Here is a 26,964-nt window from a genome sequence, read left to right as displayed (position 1 = left end):
AATTGTGAATGAACTTCCAGAATAATCAACCCGCACATTCATGGGGCCCAGATTCCTGCGAAAATTTTGGATTGGAATGACAGGAAAAACTGGGGGAGGGGAGGTGAGGTGAGGAGGAGAGAGAAAGAAGGGGGACCAAAATAATTAACCAGACTGAAGATGCTGTCTGAATTTTTGTAATTATGCATTAATCATAATAACGCGTGTTGATTGAGCTGAATTTCCAGATACATAGATGAGGTCTGTTGCTAGTTGGTAGTATTGTGAGATAGAAGAGTCTCCCCACCTTTGTCAGTTTCGGGGGAGGACCGGGGGGACCTTGTTATTCGAGTTTCGTTGTTTTATCTATTTACTGTATTTATCTTCATTTGGTTTAGCCATGGGATCAATGGTCATTATTCGCCCACGAAAAATTGTTCCTATCTTTTATATACTCATCCTGTTTAGCTTATCCTCTTCCATAATCCTTTGCCTGGAGGATTAGGTTAGATTAGGGTATCCTGAGGTTTATTTGTGCACCGGTTTTGTAATGGCAGGGACAGTGCTGGTGGGTGAACAAGCTAATGTGGTGGTTTCGGTCTTCATGACGGTTTTCATTGCCTCGTTACTTGTTAATTCAGGTAATTGTTTCTTGACATTTACTCTGTGCATTCATGACGGTATGACATGTGTTTTGAGTTTGAACAAGGTATAAACTCTGTGCATTCTTGTTTTCCTGTTCCTTTTTCAGGTCACAGAGGTTTTCTTTTGCTATCATTGTTTTTACGACTTGTTTGTTTCACACATTTATCAATGAGTTTTTTTGGAAAGATGTTGTACTTTATAAAACTAAGTTGGTGTATGATTCTCTTGGAAATTGTTTGTCTTGGTTTGGTTGTCAATTCATGAATTTCTAATTCTTTCCACAATGTTTGTATGGATGCAATTATGCAAATTTTAGGAAGTTGCACCTTGAATATTTTGTACCTTTTCCCTTTAAAATCCACCTCAAACTTTTTCTAAAAAAACTCATTTTACTATCAAGCTTCAATCGAGAGAAACTAGACAGTTAAAGGTTTGTTTTTCTTTCTCCTAACAAGTATGCTAAGTATATAGCTGTAATAAATTCCCTGAAATAATTGAAGATTGTGACAAAGACATTCGTAGTTTTGTATGTAATTCTGTCTTTGTGATGTTAATCCCATCTTAAGGAGACGGAATGGTTATTATTAGTTTCATTGGGTCTTGTTGGAATTAGCTGTCTACTTACGTGCATATGGTTTTGTCAAAGTATTTTCTCCTCCTTACTAAGTTACTAGCGTTCTCTACTTTTTGCTTCCCAGTTTTGTCTCCCGTATGCATCCATGCTTGGAGTTAACATCTACTCCATTAGTCTAGATAATTTCTTTAAGGATTAAAATTATGAGTTACCCATCTAACAAAGTTCCCCCTTTGACCATGGTAAGCGGGTCTGCATCTTACCCTTGCAATTCCTAAGAGGTTGTTCCAGTTGACCTTAGTCCGGTACGCAACAGTCTTTCTGAAAACCAGAAGTGCAGGAAGTTAAGTAAACAATTAAGTCAGTCCCACATAATCCCAGAGTCGGAGAACAATAAACCTTTGACTCACAAAGTAAAATAGGCATCCACGTGTATATGTTTTAGCATGATAATCAGAAGAGTTAATGAAATGAATGATAAAAACTTTTTTTTCTTTTGACTGTTGGACAATCTCGTTAGGAGATGATCCATGAAAAAAATCAAGAATTTAAGATGATTTTTTGTCAAACAAGGTTGTGTATTATGTTACCTTTTTATTATGTTGAGCTATATGTTGTCATGTGACTGTTGGACAATCTCGTTAGGAGTGCGGCAATCAGCCTACACACTGTTATGCAAACATTACTAATGATATGAACCATTTAAATTACAAATATCATCATGCATCAACTCATACGTATTGGAAATATATTTTGAGTTTACATATGAAACAGTCATATTTGAGTAAAACTTCAATAGCATGTTCGACAATAAAGTCTAAGACTACTATGAAGTGTGCCGGACATGCTTATGAGAAACTTGGGGTTTGTTTGAATTTCTTTGAGATGTATTGTTGTGTTTGGATGAGTGTTTTGTGACTTTGTCATGTCCAGTTAGTTGGATGGTTGAAAAAGAAAGCAAGCATCTATACTTTTAGACCCAAGAACTTGATGTCGTAATCCTGTTGGGGATACCATGTTGAAAAGCTTGTATAATCATGGGTCACAAACATAACATCCACATTATCCAGGTCCCCAATGTCTCTAAAAGAGGCTCCCACCTTTGCTCAGGGTTGAGTGTACACATTCTTGTCTTTGCAATAGCAAAAAGATTGTTCCCAAGTGATACTTAATATGTCATGCGGCAACGTTGTGTTACTTCACAATGTAGGAGTGCAGACAGAATAATGAGGGCTTATTATGTAGTTTGTCCCGATACCCAAACCATCATAACATTCTGCTGTCTGCCCACCTACCAAAGGTAAGGTATTCTCCACGTCTCTAGTATTCATCAACCTTTTCTACTTACACCATCAAGGCCATGAATTTCAGTTAAGCAAGGTCAAAAAAAATTCAATTCTGAATTTCTGTCTGAAACATGTGAATAGCAGTTGCAGTACCCATCTTAAGACTGTTCTCAAGAATTGTAATTTTCACTGAACATTCCATATACTTAACAGAAAATTAGCCACTCTGATGATCGTTAAAGCCATTCTATATTTCTATCCATGAGCATTAGTAAGGGAAAGTCATAAAAACAAGAAAGGCTAATACCGTAATGTAATACCTTACACTTCCGACTCTCAACACTAACACACACGTCAGCGTAGAATCCTACTTTATCTTTTTCCTCACTCTAGATTCTAGAATGTATCTTATTTTCCTCAAGCTAGGTTCTAGAACATATCAGTGCAAGGTAACTATGCATCTAAGATGGCTATCATCCTGCTGAGTGCAATGTGCAAATAGTTCCTTTTCTCTGTTATTCGGTACAGTCACTACAGTGCATTAGATGAATTGTAGGACAGAGGTTAGGAGATGTATCTTGTGTGAATTGTATAGTGCATTGGCGGTTTAAAGTTTAAAATGAACATACTTCCTGCCTGAAACCTCAATTAATCAAAGTCCATGTGGTATTTGTAATATGATGAATAGAAACTTTGATGCAGTTGTAAATCAAGTGAAAAATACACGATGTTTGCTCTTTGTTGGATGAATGAAAATTTAGAGTTTCTACTTGGTAATTGCATTGCTTAACTTGCTGTAGTTGAGGCTTTCTTGTCCAGTTACCTTTATGCACCTTTTTTACTTGATAACTATGATAATAAATTTACGTTTTACAAGAAGAAAAAAGAAAATCTCATAGGTTAGCTATGGTCATCAGACGCACTTTGTTCCTCTCTCTATTTACCTAGCAAACATAGAGCAAAGTGTTAAAATCTTGCTTAATTGGTGCAGTAATTGCCTCGCATTCAACGTCAAGTGAGAGTCAATTAGTAGCATCGAATTTACTTCTATCCGCAAGGAAATTACATTTCCAGGTAAAGAAATTATGTGTATGAGCTTTATGTCTCTATGTTTTGCTTCTATAATTAATGCATGTTTTTGGCCTTGACAACAGGGATCTCATGACCAAAATGCGAGGAGAATGTTAATAGGATCAACTGCACCCACTTGTACCTATAATGAGTGCAGAGGGTGCAAATACAGGTGCCGAGCTGAACAGATTCCGGTTGATGGCAACGACCCTTTGAACAGTGCTTATCGTTACAAATGTGTTTGCCATAGGTGATTATTGTGCAAACAGTAGTCATTTAGCCCGTGTATTATTTGGTATGTATTATGTGGGGCCCACTCCTACTTTTATTGCATCCAGTCTGTGTGCAAGGAGTAGGATGGTGCCCCAGAGGTGGTAAGTGTTTACCATATGTAAGCTTCGTTCTTAGGGTTAAATTTGTGTTAGTAGATAAATAGAGAGATGAGCCTTTTCAGATGATATAAAATTTTGGCGATTCTTATTACTTTCTTTGTCTGATTTTGGCACTGTTCTCCTGAGCTTGTTAAAATAAGTTCAAGTTCAACAAAATTAACTTTTATTGCACAAAAATAAGTGAAGTTGAACAAATTTCCGTCTTTATTTCAGTTAGTTCGTCTCCATTCAGTTCAGTTTAAAAAAACGGCGTTGTGTTCATCTATGTATTTAGTAATCGTATTTTCTCAAGTCTTATATGTGACCGGACACACAATCAACTTGATGGTGTGTCGTATTCACACTCATAAATAAGCCCAGTGCGTTTAAAGCCTAGCGCGCTGGTTAGCGGAATCTAATAGTAACACCAACATAGAAAATGAAGTAACACCAGTCTATACAAGGAACCTCTAACATGAAACTGCAATAAAACAAGAAAAGTAACAGCGAATACAATGTATAAGTAACACCAGCATAGAAAGTCAAATAACACCAGTCTATACAAGGAACCTCTAACATGAAATTGAAGAAACTGCAGTAAAACAAGAAAAGTAACAGCGAATACAACGTATAAGTAACACCAGCATAGAAAGTCATGTAACATCAGTCAATAACCTTCTCCATAGTAGCTGCGAGCGAGGGAGTTGCGCGCGAGCATCACATCATCAAATTGATGGTGTGGCTGGTCACATAGAAGACGCGTTGATCTTATTTTACATCATCTCTTGTCCGGCTCACCCGCACGCGCGGTGCGGGCGTGCGGGTGAGCCGGACAAGAGAGGAGAGAGAGAGGAAGAGTGTGGGGCAAGAAAAAGAGAGAGGCTTTAATGAAAAATAAGGGGGATCATTTAATGAGGAGAGTCCTATTTATAGGCTCTCAAATCCCTAGTGGGTTAGGCTTGGAAATTTGACATTGGGCTTAGCAATTAAATGATTGGGCTAGCCTAGAGCTTAGAATTAAATTCTTTTGATTGAGCTCGATTAATAAAACGAGTTGGACTTTTATTTAAAAACCTAAACCTTTAAAATTACTTGCGACCCATTAAATTTTCCGACTCAAAAATTAAATTCGTTTCGTAATTAATTAAAATAATAAATATTCTAATTAATTAAAATACATTTAAATAATATTTAAATGCGAAATAAATTCTAAAAATCATAAAATGCTTTATAAATATAATAAAATATATTTATAATTATTATAAAAATACGATTACAATGCCTTCCTTGATTATCCTTCATCTAATTCATTATATGAATTACACTCCTTTTATTCTAACGCGGGTGATCAACATTTTTTTACACTCCTTTTATTCCAATTTAATCGTCACACTTTCTTTTTTCGACCATCAATTTATTTTTCATACTTCTTTTATGGCATGAACTCACTAATATATTACATCTCTTCTCACTATCAAAATTTAAGGTCTTACTTATTCTCTCATTCACTTCAACTACTTTTGTGTTTAAACTAGTGTGTGGCCCGGACGATGTCCCGATTGCTACTTTGAATAATTAAAATTCGACATTCTTCTCAGCTCAATATTTGACCAAAATGCATGTAGTTCATTAAAGTGAAAAGATTAATTAAATTCATCAGCTACACATGTGCATTACGTCATTTATCATGCCAAGTGATTTTTCAATTAGATCATCACACAATTCGTCTAATTTATTTTCTAATGGAACTAAGTGCTTCAAATTAATAAATACCAAAATTAGATATATTCAGGGCATGTCTATAGTTGATGTTTATGAGACTTATAGTATCATGTTTAATTTGTGGTTTTCCTAATATTTTAATTATTATTTTATTCCAATACAGTTCATAAGAAATAAAGGTAACATAAAGAAATTGTTGTTTTCAACTTCACGTTATATGTATTTATAAGTTAAAGTACATGAATAAATACCAATTAGTGGTTGGTTAAGATGGTAATGAGAGTTAATCTCCAAACTTGAGGTCTTGTGTTCAAACCTTATTATAATGATTTTTGTTGTCAATAACATCACACAACCTTGGTGAATGGATGTTGTGGCGTAAATAGGAGAGTTATACGTGGCACATAAACTTTTCTCGCAATGCCTTTTAATATATTAGTATAGATAGATAGATAGATAGATAAATATAATAGATAAGCCAAAATCTACTTATCATAAAACTCCGTGAAAACTTAATGTAACGATTAAACTGGGAGGGATAGAATACTATCCTACCTATGTAGTATAACATTTTGTTTATTTACTCAATTACTCTAATTAAATAGATAACCAAATTGTCGAATTCTCTAGATAAAAGATTTAAAATTCAAAACTCTTACCAAAAAAATAGGTGAATCTAGGGGAGGGTTTGAGGTGGATGTGGATACATGGGGTGGATGGTGGAGCAGAGAGGGATTTTGTTTTTTACCCCTCGAGAGTCGAGACGAGGATGAGATGGGATGGCTATCGTTCTTATCACTGGTGGTGGCGGGGATGGGGATGAAATTTTTTAGACGGGTACGATGTAAAGGTCACGCCCTGTCTCAACGTCATCTCTAGATAAATAAAGTAAATGGTGGGGTTATGTGTTAAGTGGTCGGATAATGAGGCATATGAGAAGAGTATTAAGGTAGATATAACTATCGAAGGGAATGGTGGATTAAAATAAATTTAATTTTGATAGAGGTGATGAATGATGATGATTGATGAATATAATTTTGTCTATGTACCTTTTTGTTTTATTTTTTAATAAATAAGACGACAGATATGTTAACAACAAAATTATCCATCATTAATTCTAATTAGTATTATTATCTACCACTATAGTTTAAATTTCATATAAATTTATGGAAATATCGTGAAACACTACCTTTAAGTTTGGTGGTTTTGTGAATTGCTACCTTATAAAAACTTTTTTAAATTTAACTACCTTATAAGTTTGGTTTGTTTGACTAACACTACCATTTGACGTTTTTCGTTAATGTTTTCCGTCGTGTATTTCTTATATTCTTTAAAATATCTCTCTTCAGTTGTTATTTTGTTCATTTGCCATATACTATAGCCGTTGTAGTGGAGTTTAAAAACGGAAAACATTAACGAAAAACGTCAAATGGTAGTGTTAGTCAAACAAACCAAATTTATAAGGTAGTAAAATATAATTTTCTTTAATATAGCAATTCACAAAACCATCAAACTTAAATTACCTAAATATAATTTACTTAAAGGTAGTGTTTCACCAAATTACCTAAATTTATATTTAAATTATATATTTAGATTACAAATCGTGTCGTGGGTATAGTTAATAATAATAATAAACCCATTGTTGTTCTTCCTTTGCGTGGGGAAAAGGGAGGAAGAGCCATCATCAACAATGTCAGACATCCATTATTCCTCATTAACGTACCACCAAATCTTCTACAAATTCGTGCAATGAGAAAACGCCTCAAAAAGCGGGCAGCGAGAAAACGGGCAGAAATGTGTATGTCATTGAAGAAATTGGTGAAGAATCTGCGATGGATGAGCATAGTATTAGGTGTCAACAATGTCGGAGTTATCGCCATTGGCAGCTCACTCTTTGTTTGCGGGCATGGCCGATCTTGTAGCCGCAGCCAGGTGCTCCCCTTTTTATTGGTTATGGTTGCGGCCGGGGTTCGGGTTATGGCAATGATTCGTTGCGCAATTGAGCAGCAAGCTGCCGCCATTGCTGTTCTCGGCTCTTCTCCTGACGCTTCTATTGTTTCTGATAATCTTTCTCGCGTTCAAAGACGGGTATGTTTGAAAATTCTTTTACCCACCTTTTTCGATTTTTGATTTTGATTTTCTTGATTATTGTTATTGAATTTTGTGTACTTTTAATGTGAAAGTGGTGTAGTTTGGTTATGCATTGAGGGATGAATAGTGGGTGTGATCAGGGTTAATTAAGCTGCTTTGTGCTGTGATTGTTTCAGTTTTTATCAATGGGTTTATATTTAGTTGCCAATATGCAATGTTCTTGTAGTGTCTTTTGTGCCCATGTGAATTTGGGAAGAGATAGATGATTAGGTTCAATGTTATTCACAAAGAGAAAACATTTCCACCAGAAAGGGTTCACAGGGAACATTGCTACTCTGGCTAAAGTTATGCAACTTTGGGCGTAGTTTTGGACTTTGTAGACACTGGACAAAACCATTTTGTATTATCTGGTAATGGTTGTTCCATAATAAATAGGCCGGACTCCTCTTAGGTGGTAAGAGGGGCTTTGATGACTGTGTTTAAGAGAGTTCTATGTATGAAGAGTTAAAGAGCTAATAGCCTTAGATATGTGTTATGCCGCTTAGCATGTAAGTATGTAACTCAAGGGAGAATCCAAGGGTATGTGCAATGTTCTTTAAATATGATATTGTTTTGGATGATTAGCTCCAAAAACATTGTACTTGTAATTTATATGGCCATTTCAATTTCGGGAAGAGTCAAGTAGATTTTAGAGGGATGAACTTGGACTGGGATATAGTTTGAAAATCAAATTCTGTATATCGTCTATCCTTTGGAATAGCCTTCCTACCAGTCACCCACCTTTGATCTTTGTCATACCATCCCTAAAACATTCTTCCATGTTATTAGAGACTGCCTAAGAGCTTTTGAGATATGTGACAACACGAGTACTCCTCAACAGTTCTATGAACAAAACCTCCTTCACTTGATAAACTCAAGCCTCTCATTTTTCTCCACACAAGATAATATACCTTGGCAAACCTGTAATATATAACCTGTTTCTCTACGACCCTTTGGAATTTGGATTAGAAAGAATAAATGTTTATTTTGATAAAGAGAGTATCCCATTGCCTGTGTAGTGTGTACCTGAAACATAGTCACTGGGATTCAATTGAGTTCTTCTATTTCCAGCGTACATACTACCCTAGTCCATGCTCAACCCAAACCACGCATCTCTCCTCACAATGGAACTTTCTGTTGATGCATCCTTCTCCGCTACTACTATGCTGGATGGTTTGGCACTTTGGCTTGAATTTGCAGGGACAGTGTGTGTGACAACTTTCTTCATTGAAGTCCACACAGATCTAAACTTTGCAAAGATAGTGGCGACCAACCAAGTAGCCATCTGGGCAAGCACCGTGGATGAACAAGCTATAGAATGTTCTCAGACATGAAGGTGGCAGTGGAAGGGATAACAGGTTGTAACAGAATCAAGGGTTTGTATTGTAAGCTATGCTTGACTACATGATGTACGAGGCAGCCAGGGAACCTTGATCCATTTGGAGAGGGCTAGGAATATGGTGGCAGATTTGGTCGCCAAGAGGATGCTTCTTTTTTGGGGAGCTCTATAAACACTCCCCTGCAAACTTTAGAGCAGGATGTTTATGCTTAGACATTTGGATGACTTTAAGCTCTATTATGGCACACCTTTTGACCCTGCTTAAATATTAGTTCGTCCCAACAAAAAAAAAACCAATTGTTTCCAAGAGACAGTGTTTCCACCAGGAATGACCTTAATGGCTTAATGTCAGACTTGAAAGTTGCAGCTAATGACCTTAACGCAGAGCTTTGAACTTTGTGCATGCAACTGCAGTCATGATATTGTGCTTTCTAATTTCAGTGTATGACTTGGTAATGGTAATCTCACTTCATAGATGCTAAGATGGTGATTGATGACTATGTTTGAGTTATGTGTATAAAGTGTGGAGGAGCTGAGGGTGTTAGACCTGTTTTATGCCGTTTTGTGTGTAAGTGGAGGGAGAATCCAGGGGCATGTGCTTTGGTTTATTGTGTTTGCATATGAGGTTGTTTTTGGATGATATTAGAGAAGGCCACCCTGACAAGCTAGAACTTTGGAAAGGTTGCTTTGAAATAAGGAGGTTGAGATTGAGTAGAACTCAGATAGATTACTTAAAGTGTAACTTCAGCGATGATACTTTTGGGATCAAGATTGTACACATGCTTTAGCGAAGAAAACTTACTACAGGTAACTAAGGTAAGGCATTAGGGAGTTAGTTCATCGTATCAGCTCGTCTTGGCTAAAATGGAGTGTCTACAGCACTTGAAGAGAAAGATAACCCAAAATTTCAAGGGAAAGACTTCTGGTACAGTTCTTGATAGCCCTTAGAAATTTGGAAGGTACACTTAGGTGAGCCTAAGGAAATTTGGGTTAACCTACACTTAACAAGGATACCTCCTTTGAAAGCCTGATGTTCGTGTGGGTAATGTGACTCCCTTTTGAACTTATTTAATCTATTTTGCAACGTTTTTCACTGTTTCCATTGTCTCTTTGATACTAGGTATTTTGCTTCTAATTTATGTCTTGTAATTTTTAGTTTCTCTGCCTTAGTTTTTCACTATATTGTCTTTTCTCCCCCCCTCGTAATAACTTTTTAATGTCTTCGTGAAAATTCTGTTTATTCCCCAGGCATAAGAGCGCACCGTTTTGATATGGCAGTCGAAAGTAAAGTAGATCTGAAGAGTTGCTCATCTATCTTGTCTTTCCTTTCTTCTTTCTTTCTTTTTTTCTTTCTTTCTTTCTTCCTTTCTTTCTTTCTTTCTTTCTTTCTTTCTTTCTTTCTTTCTTTCTTTCTTTCTCTATGTACAAAAAAAAATACCATTCCTGTCATTCTTTCTTTCTTTCTCTATGTACAAAAAAAAAATACTATTCCTGTCATTTACCCCACTAAATTCAGAATTGCTTGGCAATATTGTACTACATCCGTTCCTTAATGTTCTTTACGCTTACTGTTTGCACGGTAATTAAGGAACTTTGATGAAATGTGATGGTGGGGTAACAAATGGGAAAAAAAGTGGCTATAAATTGTCCAACAATGTGAGGGGATGAAAGTTAATATTAAAGTATTGTGAATGGGTAAGTTATGGTGGATTCCAATAATAAAAAATTGCAAGTTGTATGTTGTAGTGGTCCCAATAAGGGTACGAATGTAAAATTAATATGCTAAAAATGGAGTAAACTAGAGTGTAAAGAACTTTCAGGAACAGACTAAAACGGAAAGCGTAAAGAACTTTTAGGAACGGAGGTAGTATTACATTACCCCATTAAATTTCTTAGAGCCAGTATTTACTTTGTATACTGCTAAGTATTTTATTTTGATTAGAAAAACTGATTGACTACATGTCTTAATTTTACAGCTTAACGTCATATACTCTGTTAATGGCTGTATAATTAGTTCTAAAAAATGTGTCCCCTAGTATTCTCGATGAATGCTTTTGCAGTAGTTTTGCCTCATGCCTTGCACTAAGACTCCGAACGCTTAACACCTCGGTATGTTTGATGATGCTCATTGAGACGCTGTCCAGTTTTATCATTTTTGTTCTTGAATCTTTTATAGAATAGTTTTGTGTTGAAAGGAAAAAATGCCCGGAAGTAGTGGCTTTTGTTTGGTAAAATTTTCCACACATAACATCCTTCATCTTTGATATAGATTACCTAGAGGTTAACATGCTCTTCATGCTCCCTTTTCTCATTAATGTTATTTGAAGAAACATTGATTAATGTTATTTGGAGGAACATATTGATTAATACTTCCGCCATTTTTTTTTAATTGCACCATCTTAGGTTTTGATACTATTCACATATTCTTATATAGTTATTTTTTGTGATTTATATGTAAAGAAAGATATATTCATGTGGGATCTTGTTACATTCGTCTCGAAATATGCTTTCAAATTATCAAGTTTTTATAATTTTTACAAATGTATAATGAGAGATATTAATGGTTAAAATAGTGCATTGGCAAGCGTGAAATCTAAGTGGTGCAATTAAAAAAAATGGAGGACGTATTATTTAGATAGAAATATTAGCATAATTGTGGCTGTTTAATTTTGGTGGATAGGTTAATGGTTATATTACCAAAGCAGGTTGGTTGAAGTGGAAAGGTGCCACGGGGTTCCTATGTGATCCAGGCATGCCCCAAAGATTGAAGGGAAAATTTTACCACAAGACAATTCGACCGGCGTTGTTATACGGCACGGAATGCTGGGCAGTGAAACATTGTCATGTGCTTAAGATGAATGTGGCGGAGATGCGCATGTTATGTTGGATGTGTGGGCATACAAGAAGGGATCGTTTGAGGAATGAGATTATTAGGAAGAAAATAGGGGTTGCACCGATTGAGTTTAAGATGATGGAAAATCGTTTAAGATGGTTTGGGCATGTAAGCAGAAGATTAAGTGATACCCAGGTTAGGAGGCTAGAAGGGTGGCAAAGTGATAGAATTGCAAGGGGTAGGGGAAGACCTGAGAAAATTTGGAGGAATGTGATTGAGCACGATATGAGCTTTCTTGGGTTTGAGGAAAATAGGGCGTTAGCTAGGATAAAGTGGAGGGAGAGAATATACATTGATGACTTCATTTGAGTTATACAACTTCCATTTTGATTCTTCTTACTTTTACTTATTTATTTATTTATTTATTTATGTTTTTATGTCTTTTATTTATTATTATTATTATTATTATTATTATTATTATTATTATTTGTTTTTTTTTTTGTTTTTTGAAATGTACTCCCTCCGTATTTATTTAAGGGATACACTTGCCTTTTCCGGCCGTATTTATTTAAGAGATACACTTGCCATTTTTAGTAACTTATCAACCCCACCATCTAATTAAATAATACATCTAATTTACCCTATGACCCACCATCATATTAAACAAATAATTTCATAAACCCACCTCACCACCCACCCCCCAAAATGACATGGTCCCCACTTGTTTACTTATTAAAATATCTACCCAACTCCACTTGCTTTGTTATTTTATTTCATTTAATTATTATTCTTAATACTCGTGCCCGACCAAGTGTATCTCTTAAATAAATACGGAGGGAGTACTTATTTTACTTATTTATTTATTTTAAACTTTACTTATTTTTATTATCCCTTATAATATTTTTTCTGTAATATATATATATATATATATATATATATATATATATATATATATATATTTTCCCTTATCTCACTTTCATTAATTCCACTTTCTCCCTTTTCCTTGTTTATTCTTTTAACTTCCCGCTCCTTTCTGGTTTGATTGGTGACAATGATGATCTCCTACGACGATTCATGTTAGCCGACCCCAAAACATTTTGGGATTAAGGCTTTGTTAATGTTGGTTAATGTTTCTATTACTTTTTCATATTTGACAAATTAAGGATCTTCAAATCGTGTGCTATGTTTGTCCCCTTGTCTTCATTCATCTTAAGAGTCTCATGCACCAATAGCTACCAATGGAGTCGTTATGTGAAAATTCAATGATAAATCAGAAACATGTGGGTATGTTTATGTTAGTACCTAGAGATTATTAAGACTTTTATTTAGTGATTTTTTTTTAAAATATATTCATCGGAAGGTATTCCTAATTATGTCAAATGTCTATCGTCGCTTATTTAGGTTTCTGCTTGTGGGATCCATCCACCTAGCAAATTTTCTATTAAGAATGCCTAATTAATGACCAGTTGCTCTTAATGCACTTCTCTTGTCCGTAAGGGACAAGCTCCCTTGTTTTTCCTTAGTGCTAACATATACTTCCTTTGTTTTTTTACTTGCACCATTTTCCTTTTTTGGAAGTTGCATATTACTTGCACCATTTCCATTTATGGTATGCATTCACATGTTTTTCACACCAAATACCCATTTTACCCTTATACATATTTTATATTTACCATCAATATCTAACATTTTCTACCTAATTTGTTTGTTATCACATGGACATTCTTGATATTTACTTCCTTAATGTTTGTGCACAACCCAAATGGTGCAAGTAAACAAAAAACGGAGGAAGTATGCCACTTGCCAGGAGTTGTTATGCTTCCATAGAAGCTTTAGGTGATATGAAGTCTAATGTAGCTTTTCCTAAATATTTCTTTGCAATCTAGAATGAAGGGATATGTTGTTGTTATGCTTCTATAGAAGCTCTTAGGTGATATGAAATCTAATGTAGCGTTTCCTAAATTTTTCTCTGCAATCTAGAAAGAAGGAATATGTTGCATAACTCCTTGATGAGATAATGTGAATCATCTTGAAAATTCAGAAACTACTATCTTTCAATAGTTACTGATTATCCAGTCTTCAGGTATGAGATGATAATAATTAGGATAAATTGTTTTTTACCACCTAAAAAAATCGAACAATTGTTTTTTACCACCTAAAAAACTAAAACTTGTATTTTACCACCAAAAAGAAATTAAAACTTGTCTTTTAACACTTGAAAAATGGAAAAATATATGAAAAAGTTATGTTGGGGACCACAATAACGGTAATAATTCTTATATGTTCTATTCTTCTACAATTTCATGTATTTAATTTTTTTTTCTTCCCCAACTTCCTTATGTTCCATGAATTTACATAATTTTTCACCACCATTAATTCACAAAATTGACAAAATTTAATGAAAGTAAAGAGAGAAGGGTGAAAGAGTTAAAGAAAATCACACAAGGAGTGTAAAAAATTGAAGGGAAATTGAATTAGGTAGCCATACATAAATGTTTCATCTATTTTTTTGCTTTCGGGTGGTAAAAAACAAGTTTTAATTTATTTTTAGGTGGCAAAATACAAGTTTTAACTTTTCAGGTGGTAAAAGACAATTTTTCGATTTTTGTAGGTGGTATAAAACAATTTGTACTTATAATTAATCAGACTCAGTGCTCTAAAAGTAATATTGACTTTATTTAATGGGTAAACCTAAATATTTGAATGTTTTCCTACTGCACCGCTTGTCTGTTATTACATATCTTGACACAAACTTAAACTTACTGTCGTATGTTATACAGTTAAGATACAAAAGATGGCTTTGGTGGACAAGATTCGCAACAGTTGTTACAGTGGTGCAATTTTTACTAGCAATGTACCTGCTGTTTGTGGTGGGTAATAATACTTCAAATGATTGTGCTTTAGGTAAAGTGCTATTTCCTCTATTTATTCAAAAATATACCTTCAATTTCCTTAAATCAAATTATGGTGTGTTTAGCTTCCATGCTGATTAAAGAGCATATATATATATATATTAGGATGTAACATTTGGTGATTTTAAGAAGTCGGGACTATTTTGGAAAAGTAATATTTTTACTAAAAACTTTAAAAAAGAACCTATGTGTAACACAGACGCAAATCAGCTGATTTTAACATAGAAATACGGTAAAACGGTAACTTAATTTTCATACAATTAGGCAACGTAGGAACGCAAAATTGAAAGCAATAAATCAATCTGTTAATTTATCTGAATTGTCTTTACTAATTCGAGGATGTTTATTTGATTGTAAATCTTGTTATGCTCAAATTAGACAATCTTGGATTTTTTTATGTCCATGTACCTGAGGAATTCTTGCTATATCCACAGGATATCATTATTGGAGTAGAACGGAAAAGAATACAGTTCAATTGGACTGGTTAACATACGGAATTTCTAGCAAAAAATACGTATGCATAGTTCAAGTGCAGCTTATCCAGTGACAAACAACAGATATAAAAATAGGAAAAAATGGACGAGTTATGACTTATGAGAAATTTCTTATTTTTCTGTTACCATTGTTGATTATTTGTTTTATGAATATTTTAGTGTATCCTCCTGCTATATATTCTTTTCTTTAGAATGCCATTTATTTGATTGACTTTTGTGAATCACTTTAGAGGTACTTTTGGCGTGCTTTTTGTTCTCGCACTTCAGACTAAGTCTTACCTTATTGTGTTTGTGATGCAGTGTCACTTTCAAGTGATGGATGGTGGGAGAAGCATCTCCTGGTTGTTTTTTTGATAATGATAGGCTTTGTAGCAATGCTACAATGCTTTGCCAGCTCTGATGTCCTAAGATGGAGATCCTTTTATGACATGCAAGATACTGCTTGGAAAGCTCATTATCAGGAGGTATTTGACCATGGTATTCGTGAGGCTTTATGCTGTCTGGGTCGTGTTAAATACTTGTAAGCCGCTTTGCATTTGTTTCCTGCCGAAATTTGGATAATTATAGCAAGTGTAACTCTTTTGGTTGAAATTCTTCAGGAAAAACATGGAGGAGGATGAAGTAAACTCAGTGGCACAGATGTTAGGTGATCTTGTTACCTATCGTGCCTCAGGCACGGGGCATTTGGAATTCTTGGCAGGTGTGGTTGCTTTTCTTGTACATGATTCCTTCTATGTGCTAATGTGTCGAGAAAAATCATCGTCTTTTTTTTTTTATTGAGAATCAGTACATGTTAAGTTGTCATTTGGTTGGTACAAATATTTTCTTTTTCCATTGAGCATGTGGTTTCACGTGCTTTACTATAAGATAAAGTAACTTTGTTGGCACTTGGCACCCTTATGGACTAAGGCAGCTGGGAATAGGGGATATTAAAACCTTGGAGTTACAACGGACCTGGACCATTTTGTAATTAGTTTCTTATGTTTCCTATGAGGGCACCTTGTCCTCTTGCTGTTCTTCTCTCTTTTTCTTATAAAAAAAAAAAAAAAAAAAACAAATACTCTCTCCGTTTCTTGATTATTAGTCCCTTTTGGAATCTTGTCACTATTTACCATTGAAGAGAATCTTCTCATTTATTTCCAATACTTATTTCAAAACATATTCATGTGGAATCTTGTTTTGTTCGTCTCAATGTGTAGTTTAACAATATTAAATTTTTGTATTTTTTTAACGTACGTATTTGGAGATATTTATGTTTAAATGTTGAGGTGAAACGGACAAAAAAGTCAAAAGGGGACTAATATTTAAGAAAGGAGGGAGTAGGTTTTTGGAGCTTGTGTTGGTGGGAAGTTGCCAACGTAATTTGGATTTCAGAGGGAGGTTATGTAAGGTGTTAAGGGTTTTTGGAAGGGAGAATTTTGTGAAAGATATTTAGATTTTCTGAAAGCTGGCCTTGTGCGAGAATTTTCAGATGGTTCTGTTGCTTGTTCTGGGTCTACAAAATAGGGATCCAGGAATTAAGAGACATTAAGCTGCAGCTGCGGCTCATGGTGCTTTCCCTTCCAAAGGACCATTGACTAAATATAGTGGATAGTGAAGAAAGAAGGGTGCTTCTACAATTGTTCTAGTATGACGGCGTCTGATGTTTTGTCTTCGAGAATTTGCCCCTAAACTGGATTTTGTTGAGGAGTTTTTTTCTTTTTTAGTCCCATTTCAAATACGAGGTTGCTAATCATCTTTTAGTTGACAGTTTGACACTTTCTTTTTCCTGTATACTTTGTTGTTTATTTCTTTAGTAGGATGCTAGGATGTTTCAAGGAAAGAGTTGGGTTTTGTTGATGATTTTCATGTAGGGAATTTTGGGGGGGGGGGGGGGGGGGGGGGTGGGTTGCTGGTGTCTTGATTGTTCTCTTCTGGCAAAACAATTGGTTATCATGTTGATCTCAAGTGTTCGGTTTTTTTTGTCCAAGTCTAGAGCTAGAGATCAATATTCAACCTGCTATTTCGGACAGGATATCCTCTTTGTCTGGGTGTGTCACCCAATTTCTACCCCTTGGGTTTCTTTTAAGAGGATTATTTTTGGGATCCAGCTTAGAGAAGGTGTTAGGGAGGTTTTTGTAGCTACTAGCTAGGGTTGTTTAAAGGATATAGAATCAAGAGTTGCTAAAAGGATATTAATTTGGGGCACAGCATGACACTTATTCAGACTTGTACTTTCTCATCACTTGCAACTTCCAACAAAATTTAAGAAGTGACTATGATGCTACCAACAATGCATCATGTACGTACCAGATTACAGAAACTCCAGTCTAAGTTGCTGTAACCAGTTAAATCCAGATGTGAAGCATTGTTGATCAAATCCTGTTTTTGTCCTTGGTGCCTTTTTTATTTGGTACCTATAATCTGCCTTTTTGGGATGAATTGTGCAATCAGTTATGCCTGAAGGCGTAGGCTTGAAATGGGAGTATGAATAAGACTTGGTGTTTGCAGAGCTGGTCCAAATGTATTTATAGAAGTGCCAAATTTATGCAGCCTTCTACTGGAGTGTTAGGTTTCCATTCTTTGCTGCTGTGTTGTTAAAATAAAGTGTTGCATCATGTGCAGCTCCTGTTGTTTCTTGACTTCTTCGAATTGCAGAGAATGAATACTCTTTGCATTGCAGAGATAGGCAACAACATTTAAAGATATATATGGAAACTGCAACGACAACCACCTGGTGTGGATCTCAATTAAACAATGAAACATATTTGGAATTGTAATGCATTGGTATAGGGGAAGGGCAGATTAGAAATTGTCATTATGTTTCAGTTAAAGGTAGATTGAGCAACAAGAAGAGGAAATCAGTTACTCTAGGAATAAAGGAGTTTAGGGAGAAAGAAAGCATGATGAAAATTGATAGAAAATTTATTCTACTTTCTTTTTTTAAAAAACTCTTTGCTTTTGATTGTGTCTGGCGACTCTGGCCACTCTAAATCTTAGATTGTATCCCCAGTTTGATGATTTAATCACATTGAGTTACAATTAACTATCAATCTTCCCCAATTTCTCACTTGATTTTTATTTTTTTTAATAATCCATTCTAGAATATAAGTTCCTAGTAATTATATTTGCAACTTGAATAGATTAAGGAAAACAATGGATTTCTAATTTCTATACACTTATCTTAGAACTATGCGCTATAATTCCGAGAAGGTACGACTTGTCGGTAATGCTGCGTATATCATGAATTCTTGTTTCAAAACCCCTCCAGTGGCTTGGATCCTCACCATTGTTACCTTTTCTCACCCTCTGACGCATTTATCATGTTCCCTGACATCTGAACTGGATTATGGTACTCTTGCTTTACAGTTTTTCTCTATGTCTTCTTTGGTATCAGAATTCATTCCGTTCATGCCAACACTTATCCTCACTAGGTGCATACGGTGACCATTTGTCTTGACGCTATAAGTTCTTTCCATTGTAGGTCTGGCTCTGTTGCAGATGCATAACCAGTATCCCCAATTAGATACAAATTCTGTTGATGCTCCTGATGATAAGATTCAGGAGGCAACTGCTTTTTACCCATTTGCTGAAGCTGCATACACGGTATGGGATGAACATTCTCTGTTCTACAGTTTGTTCTGTTTATCATGAGTTCTTGACAATTTATGACGAAAATTCCTTGTTTTACAGTTCCTCTGTTTATCTTGACGATTTTAAGTTGGCTTTTATCCTATGCAGGGTCCGTTGCTTGATCTTGGACGAAATCCCATCTTATTTCCCTGTGCATGGCTATATAGGCAAGGAGTTTTTACAGCATGGAGCCGCAACAGGTCTTAGTCTACCGGGTACCTTGCTTGATGCAATTGTTCTTAATTTGCTCCTGTATCATGTTTTGAGATATGCTTATAATGTGACTTTGATCTTCACTTCAAATATCACATGATCTTTTTTTTTTCTTTAAATCTGTGCGACTCTGTCTACATTAATTTCACTAATCCTTAGTTCTCTTTTGAAGATTAGGCGGCCTGTGCTACAAGGTGATAATTGGTGGAGAGGCCATGCAGCAGCCTTTCTTAATTATGTTAGTTTACCTCAAGAGTCTCTTCGACGTGGCCGAGTGAACCAGGTTAGGTCAACTTATTTTCGTGCATTCAAATCTAGTTCATAAAGGAATTTTTTTTATCGAGGTCTGTATGTGGCTCGATGTGTTCTCAGCAAGATGCCCACAACATGATATGACTGATGAGTGAAGACCAATTTGTTTTTTTTTTCTATTTTTTGGCAAGCAAGTAGGATTTTATATATATCATCAAAACTGTGAAGACCTATTTGTTCCCGAAAGGATACATTATTTTTCTTCAAAATTTATGGTATTGATTTAAAAAATTGTGAGAATATGATATATGAGGTCAAAACATAGGGTACTGCAACTATGAGTTGGATATCTCAAGAAATATCTACTAAACTTCAGTATATTTAAATAAAAATATTCCTACAAGGGGAGACTTTCCTTGACTTTTAATTGCATTTGTAATAGAAGGTATTTTTCCTAGCTTATTTTAGCAGCATGTGTACTTGTTTTAAATCCATTGTAGAAGGACATTGTGAATTTTTATGTGATGTGTGATGGGGATGATTTGATGGAAAGGGATTTAGCATTAGGCTATCTGGATCAAGACAGAAGCACAGGGCATCACACTTACCCCGTACATCAGGGGGGACTAGGGATGACTTAGGGAATAGGGACTTTTCGGAAAATTTAGCAATGGTGCCATGGGGGGGGGGGGGGGGGGGGGTGTCTAGGAAATGATTGGGGATGTCTTTGGGACGACTAAGAGGTGTTTTGCTTGATGCTTGAAGTTATTGGGAATGTCGTCTTCTAGGAAATAGTAACAAAGTGAGATAAGCTAAGGATTCCCCACTCAACCATTGCAAGTTAATGAAGAAGAGGGAGAGAGAGCAAAAAGATAAACTCGTGTCCTTAGGCATTCCTTTTACGTTTTGTGGTCTAATATTCCTTACCCATTAAATTTTGTAGAACATTTGAAAGCATGTGGTCCTTTGTGGGCTACATCCCCTGAATTCTGACAACTTAGGTAATATGTTGCCGTTATCCAACTTGATCATTTCCCCTCACTTTCAATTTCTTCTTTTCCTCAATACTTTGAGAACTAATTGTACTATATCTTTTATTGATCAAAACTATTCGCACTGTCATTTTATTATAAGTAGGATGCGCAAATCCTATGGTATGAACCACCCTTAAATTCCTTTTTTCGAGCATACCGTGTTATTTTTCAAGTATAGAGTCATCATAATAAAGGTCCTTTTTCAAAATATTGGGTGTCATTCTTCAGGTATAAGGTGTCATTTTTATAAGTTTAATTTATTAAACATAATGTTTCTTTTGTGAACTATGTTATTAATTAATAATTACTGCTGCATTTTAATGAATTTCAATACAAGTACAGAGTACAGAAAATCCATATTAACAACTAGGAATGTGAACAAGAATTAGCTATTTTGCTCTATTAAGTGGTGTAGGAAAGGACAAAACGAATCTATTGTAACAACTAATCTGGGACGGAGGGAGTTAAAAATACCCCACTAAATCCTATCACATCTACTTTTTCAATAAAATAACAATTGATAACCAAATAACCACTTATCACCTAAAACTTTGTGCAAAGGTAAGTGTAAAACTTTGTGCAAAGGTAAGTGTAACAACTAATCTAGGACGGAGGGAGTAACAAATAACAATTAACAAATAACAATTAATAATTAATAAATAATAAATAAATAATAAATAATAATAATATAAAATGTTAACTAATAACTAAAGAATAATTAATAATTAATAACTAAATAACTAAATAACTATATAATAAATAATAATAATCTGTAATTGATTACTAAATAATTACAATAAATGATACATATTAATAATAATAATAATAATAATTCATAATTAATAACTAATAACTACTACCTCCGTTCCTAAATGATCTTTACGGTTACTATTTGCACGGTAATTAAGGAATTTTGGTGAACATGTGATGGTGGGGTAACAAATGGAAAATGAGTGGCTATAAATTGTCCAACAATGTGAGTGGGTGGAAACTAATATTAAGTATGTGAGTGGGTAAGTTATGGTGGGCCAAATAAGAGTAAAAATGGAATAAAGTAGGAGTGTAAAGAACTTTCAGGAACGGACTAAAACGGAGCGTAAAGAACTTTTAGGAACGGAGGTAGTAAATAATTAATAACTAATAATCCGTAACTAATTAATTAAAATAAAAATAAATTATATTAATTATTAATTAATTAGTTATAAATAATAATAATAATAATAATAATAATAATATAAATATAAATATAAATAATAAGTAATATAGTAATATAATAATATAAATATAAATAATAAGTAATACAATAATATAAATAATAATATAAGTAATATTAATAATAATATTATTATTATTAAGTTAAATTGAATTGAATTAAACTGAACTGAACTGAATGCTCCTGAACTGAACTGAACTGCCAAATAAGTCCTGAAACTGAAATTAAGCCAAAAAGAACAGGGCCTAAGGTTGCCTTGTGATTTTTTTTTTGCATGATTTATCTTTTTGTTGAATACACAAGCCTTGCATAGTTGCATTTCCCTGTACATGTTTCATGTTTCCTTTAAAAAAAAAACATTTCCCTGTGAATTTTGTTATGATCCTTGTTTCTATGTATCGGTTAGTGATATTTTAGTGATTGTAAACAGGGAAAGTGCCAGGCTGCATACTTCATTGTGGTACTTCACGATATAAAGTCTGTAGTGATTGCAGTACGAGGTACAGAGACGCCTGAAGATCTTATTACTGATGGACTATGCAGGGAGACTTCTCTCACATCAGAAGACTTAGATGGATTGATAAAGCAAGTAACCTATTTTCCTTATTGCGTCTTTTCAGTTAAACGTTGGATTCAAACGAGGAAAACAAAGCTTGAGGAAATTAATTATGTTAAAGCATACACTTTTGCTTTAGATAATGGTCAGCTATTGAGACATTCCTGGAGGAAAAAATACAGTATGTTAAGGAAAAATTTAAGGTTTTAAATGAGGAGAATTCCAGGGCTGTGCTGGTTTTGAAAAGGGAGACTATTCATGATATTGCAGAGATTGATAGGTTAGAAAGGGAGGGACTTTTAACAGATACTTTGGATAGAAGCACCTACTGAATTCTGGAAAACAGTTGACTACCCAATATAAAAGATCAAATAAAAGGGGAACTGTAGGACATTCTGAAGTTAAATTATCTCTGTCTGACTTTTCTTGATTATTCCTGGTGTAATTGGATCTTCACTAGTAAATTATGATGCTAACATCAAAAAGTGTATGCTGACTGTACTGTTAACTTTTTGTTTGCTTACAGTGGCACGTATGTTGATCCCACCATGAGGCAAACTGTTCTTTCATCATTCCCACATTATGGACACTCGGGAATAGTTGAGGCTGCTAGGGAACTTTATCACAATATTGAAGGGGCCTACTCAGGTAATCATACAGGTCATCCTGTGATTGGTGAAATACTTGAGCACTACCATTTACAGATTTACTTTATCAAATGTTTCATTCTAATTCTGTATAAACTCCATGTGATAATTTCACTCAAAATTTTCTTAGTACCTAGTAACCTAAGTTTTTGGCTTGTCGGCCTCTGATTAAAGATTTTGTAAATCATGACCTTTGAACTTTGAATCCTCTGCTCTTCCCACTTTTTTATTCATTGTGATTTATGCTCTTGTGTTAAATGTTGTTTTGCATCTTGGTCATGCATCTTCCTGGTGACTCTGTGTTCATTTGTATGAGCTTTTATGTAATAGCTAGCACTTTACATAAATGTAAAGAACGTAATTATTCTGTGATGATCTCTTGTCGCAATTGTCAGTCAAACAAGATTACCTCACATTATTAAAATGCCATTTCGAATATGACCATTTCCTTGATATTCTACATCAAATTTCAACCAGAGGTATACCCTATTTTCTTGAAAAGTAATGTATGGAAAATAAGGACTCATAATTTTTGCTTGGGCATAATAATCATATAGTTATTTTTGAAAAAACTGATTAAGAACTAAAATTGATGTGAAAGAAAACATGTAGGTATATCTAAAAGAACAATGAAGTGCATAGATAAATACATGAAGGTATGGAAAAGAACAATTTAGTATCCATCTGTGTTGGTAAAACATGGATTTCATGGATAAGAACACAAATCTATATTAAGTAGAACATGTAGGTCTATTGTAAAGAACAAGGAAGTATATGAAAATATATGGGAAAGAATATACATGTACGTGTAAAATATAAGCATGTAAGTTTAATAGTATAAATGTGAAGGTATTGAACCAGGAAATCACCAATAATAATCAGCACCCTTCCCTCCTGTCCCTATTTCTTGCAATTTCCAGCTCTTGCTCCTTTTCCTCATTCACGAATGGGGCAATCATCTGCAACTAGGAAAGACGAAGGAACCGGATCGTGTGCCGTGCTTGCTTTGCAGCAAGGTTGGAAGCCTAATGCGGAAGAGGCTTATGTGCGCATAGTAGACAGAAGCAAAGTGAGTTAACTTGAGAAGGGGCACTCTTGCCTATTGGTGACAAGAGGGTGGGACAAGGCTCGATATGGGCACTTGTGTGCGCATAGCAGGCACAAGTGGGGCCGATGGCGAGAAAATCACGTTGGAGGGACTTCAATGGATATGGGATGCTTTAAAACAAGTGGCACACCACATGTACCAGAGCAAGGCCATTCATTCATCTTTGCCCCTCTCTGAAGAAGCTTGATTTGGAACCTTTAGAAACATTACTTGAATCTAAATCCTAGAGAACCTTAAGAAAACTCCTAGAAGGCATTCATTAAGAAAACAAGGAAAGGAAGGTTTGATTCTAACACATAGTTGCCGTAGTCACTTAGCTCTTCCCCTTATATCAGTCTCTCTTCCTCCCCTGAACCCTCAATTTGAACGATGAAGAGCCTTAGTATCGGCAGTGGCAAGTTGCGGTTTATTACTTTTTTCAAAAAAGTTTCTTAATTCCGCCTGAGTCAACTTGAGGATTTTATACTCTCTTGTCAAGATCTGAGTTCTAGAATTTGTTGATTTCCACTCATACTTTTTAAAGCAGTCACCGCAAAAACAACAATATCGTATCCTTGTATGAATTTCTAGTTTAGACATTTCTTGTAATTGTTCTCTGAAACTACCTTTACTGTTGAAGGAACAAGTGGAGTCACCGCATTTGGATCTGGTGGTTTTCTTTCATCACTTCTGGGGAAAGGATGTGAGTGTGATGGTTATGCAGTTCGGATTGTGGGGCATTCTCTTGGAGGTTCTATTGCAGCATTGCTTGGTATTAGGGTAACGTGCTACTATTTTCGTATCTTGTTTTTCTTTTTATCATAGAACATTAGTTTTCTCCATGCCTACAGCTAAAATTAAGAAAACAAATTTGGTTATTAAAATGGAACTAGAACCATAGGACTAGAACCATAGGAAAATAATTAGTGGTTATATTTTATCTTCAAATGTTTGAATAACTACAAACGTGTTGATGGCTGCAAGCTGCAAGCGTATTCTGTTTCCCAGTGAGAGTAGTTCTGAAGTGGCTTTATCTCTGAATTTGCAAAAGTCTCCTCTTTTGCCAGTCCGATTCCCGGAATTCTACGGAGTTTTCTTGAAACTCAAGATTATTTTTTTTTTCTGAACCAAAAGCACCATGTTCCACTTGAAGATCCTTAAGGCTGATTTCACATTCCATGTGAGACATAGAAAACACTGAAATTCCTCTACTTCTCTCTCCCTAGCTGATGTGAATGAGGATGACAGAGAAAATTGATGGCCCTGCATAGTGTCCCCTAGCTTTGCTAAGTAACTTTTTGCATTTAGTTGGGGAAATATATTTTGTCAAGTTTTGAGTCCAATCCCCGTCTTCTTTCCATCTGTTTTTTAATCTTTATTTAGAGAAACTGATAACAGTTTTTCTTGATCCTTTAAAATGAGCGCAGCTGTATGGACAATTCCGAGACTTGCATGTGTATGCATATGGACCGCTTCCTTGCCTGGATTCAGTTATCGCAGATGCGTGCTCAGGCTTCATTACAAGGTAGCTGTTGATCAAATGTTAGGGGAGTGCGGAAGGAATATTATGAGTTGATGTTTCTCCTGTGTATTCATTAATTGTTTTTATTTTAAAGAAAGAAAGATGAATAAAGAGTAAGAGGTATTGTTGTTACTCATGCAGTGTTGTACACGACAGTGAATTTTCATCATTTCTTTCTGTCAACTCAATCTTAAGGCTGCGAGCTGCTGCATTAACTACATTGTCACAAGGCAGCACAACTGATACAGCCTTGATCTCCAAATTGGCACAGTTGTTTCTTTATGTGAGCAAGTATCAGAATGGTAAGGCATTGAAGCCTCTTCCAGCTGCAGTTATTGCTGGTGATGCACCTCAAAGCTGTACGACTGACAAAGTTTATGGTACTCAGTCAAAAATCCTTTCCGAAGGTAATGTTTTTCACACCTTGTCATTATTATTTTGTTTCCCATCTATTACCCTCCCACTTTTATCATTCCTTTGTATTCACGTATTAGTCTTCTGATGTCAGGAAACACGGACTTTGGCAACTATGCATTCCTGCATAATGAATTTCGTAGTGAAGAAAATGACAATAGCTTGGCCATCGATCTGCTGGAAGATTTTACTGATTCTATTATCCCAGATGAAAATCCTGTTGATGATCCAGTATCTCGGTTTATGGAAGCAGTGCCATCATCTGTAAGAAGATCACCTGGTGATCCACCGGAACTTTATCTTCCAGGCCTTGTTATACACTTAATCAAAAGACAAAGGACCACTACTTTCCCTCTTTTCAAAGGTTGGGGAGCTCAAGGAACGGAACCACCATATAGAGCAGTCATAGCTGACCGCCAAAATTTTAAGGAGATACTCATTTCACCCAATATGTTCCTCGATCATCTTCCTTGGCGGTATGCAAATATTATTAATTGTTGTGAAGTTAGCTTCTGGTAGAGTTTATCAAAACAAAAAAAAGCTTCTGGTAGAGTAGTCCTGTTTTATTTACTTGTTTACTTCTGCTTTGTACTTTCAGATGCCATTATGCTTTGCAGAGAGTGCTGGAATCCCGGAAAGTGGAAATAAACCATGATGGCTTGCAAATGGTTTGAGCTCAGTATTTTCATCAGGGATAAGGAGCTCAGTATATTCATCATCATGGAAATAAACCTGAAACGTGAACAACGATATTGTTTTCTTTACAAAACTACAGTTTCAGTTATTCTTTGCAACATTATGTTGTGGCAAGGTGATTACCTGTTGTTATTCTGACTTAAAGGTACGGAGCTGAACACAGATTTTCTGTTTCCTCCGGTGGCTCAATACTGTAGTTTATGTATGACCTTCTAACATAATGTTTGGTCTCTTGTGTAAATAAAATAATCCATTCCTTTTGACATTTGAAGATTTTAATGTGTAAAAATTATCATATCAGCAAAAAAAAAAAGAAAAAACTTGTCCTTCTTCTGATCGCCAATTGTAATGAAATTGCCTTA

The 26,964-nt window shown here is 35.1% G+C and overlaps 2 protein-coding genes across 4 annotated transcripts; both read left to right on the top strand.

Annotated features, from left to right (window-relative positions):
- The first annotated feature begins 341 nt into the window (after nucleotides 1–341).
- On the top strand, nucleotides 342–4,038 carry LOC110793489 (EPIDERMAL PATTERNING FACTOR-like protein 9). The gene is made up of 3 exons (XM_021998362.2): nucleotides 342–620; nucleotides 3,476–3,558; nucleotides 3,639–4,038. Exons 1-3 carry the CDS (start codon nucleotides 530–532, stop codon nucleotides 3,807–3,809), a joined length of 345 nt encoding a protein of 114 aa, XP_021854054.1. The 5' UTR covers nucleotides 342–529; the 3' UTR covers nucleotides 3,810–4,038.
- Nucleotides 4,039–7,267: 3,229 nt separating this feature from the next.
- On the top strand, nucleotides 7,268–26,873 carry LOC110793486 (uncharacterized). 3 transcript variants are annotated; one of them, XM_021998358.2, is made up of 14 exons: nucleotides 7,268–7,736; nucleotides 14,731–14,854; nucleotides 15,657–15,876; nucleotides 15,956–16,056; nucleotides 18,820–18,941; nucleotides 19,077–19,168; nucleotides 19,359–19,464; nucleotides 22,111–22,265; nucleotides 22,763–22,884; nucleotides 24,611–24,750; nucleotides 25,398–25,495; nucleotides 25,634–25,899; nucleotides 26,001–26,382; nucleotides 26,505–26,873. In XM_021998358.2, the coding sequence occupies exons 1-14, from the start codon at nucleotides 7,398–7,400 to the stop codon at nucleotides 26,578–26,580; spliced, it is 2,343 nt and encodes a 780-aa protein (XP_021854050.1). In that variant the 5' UTR covers nucleotides 7,268–7,397; the 3' UTR covers nucleotides 26,581–26,873. The 3 variants fall into 3 exon arrangements, with proteins under 3 accessions (XP_021854050.1, XP_056685150.1, XP_021854051.1); XM_056829172.1 differs by lacking the exon at nucleotides 7,268–7,736 and adding an exon at nucleotides 13,015–13,786; XM_021998359.2 differs by lacking the exon at nucleotides 7,268–7,736 and having other exon boundaries at nucleotides 15,657–15,820.
- Nucleotides 26,874–26,964: the final 91 nt, after the last annotated feature.

The sequence above is a fragment of the Spinacia oleracea genome, chromosome 5, assembly GCF_020520425.1.
Source record: "Spinacia oleracea cultivar Varoflay chromosome 5, BTI_SOV_V1, whole genome shotgun sequence".
NCBI classification, from domain to species: Eukaryota; Viridiplantae; Streptophyta; class Magnoliopsida; order Caryophyllales; family Amaranthaceae; genus Spinacia; species Spinacia oleracea.
The sequence above is the reverse complement of the archived record's forward strand: the minus strand, read 5'-3'. Positions and strand labels throughout refer to the sequence as shown.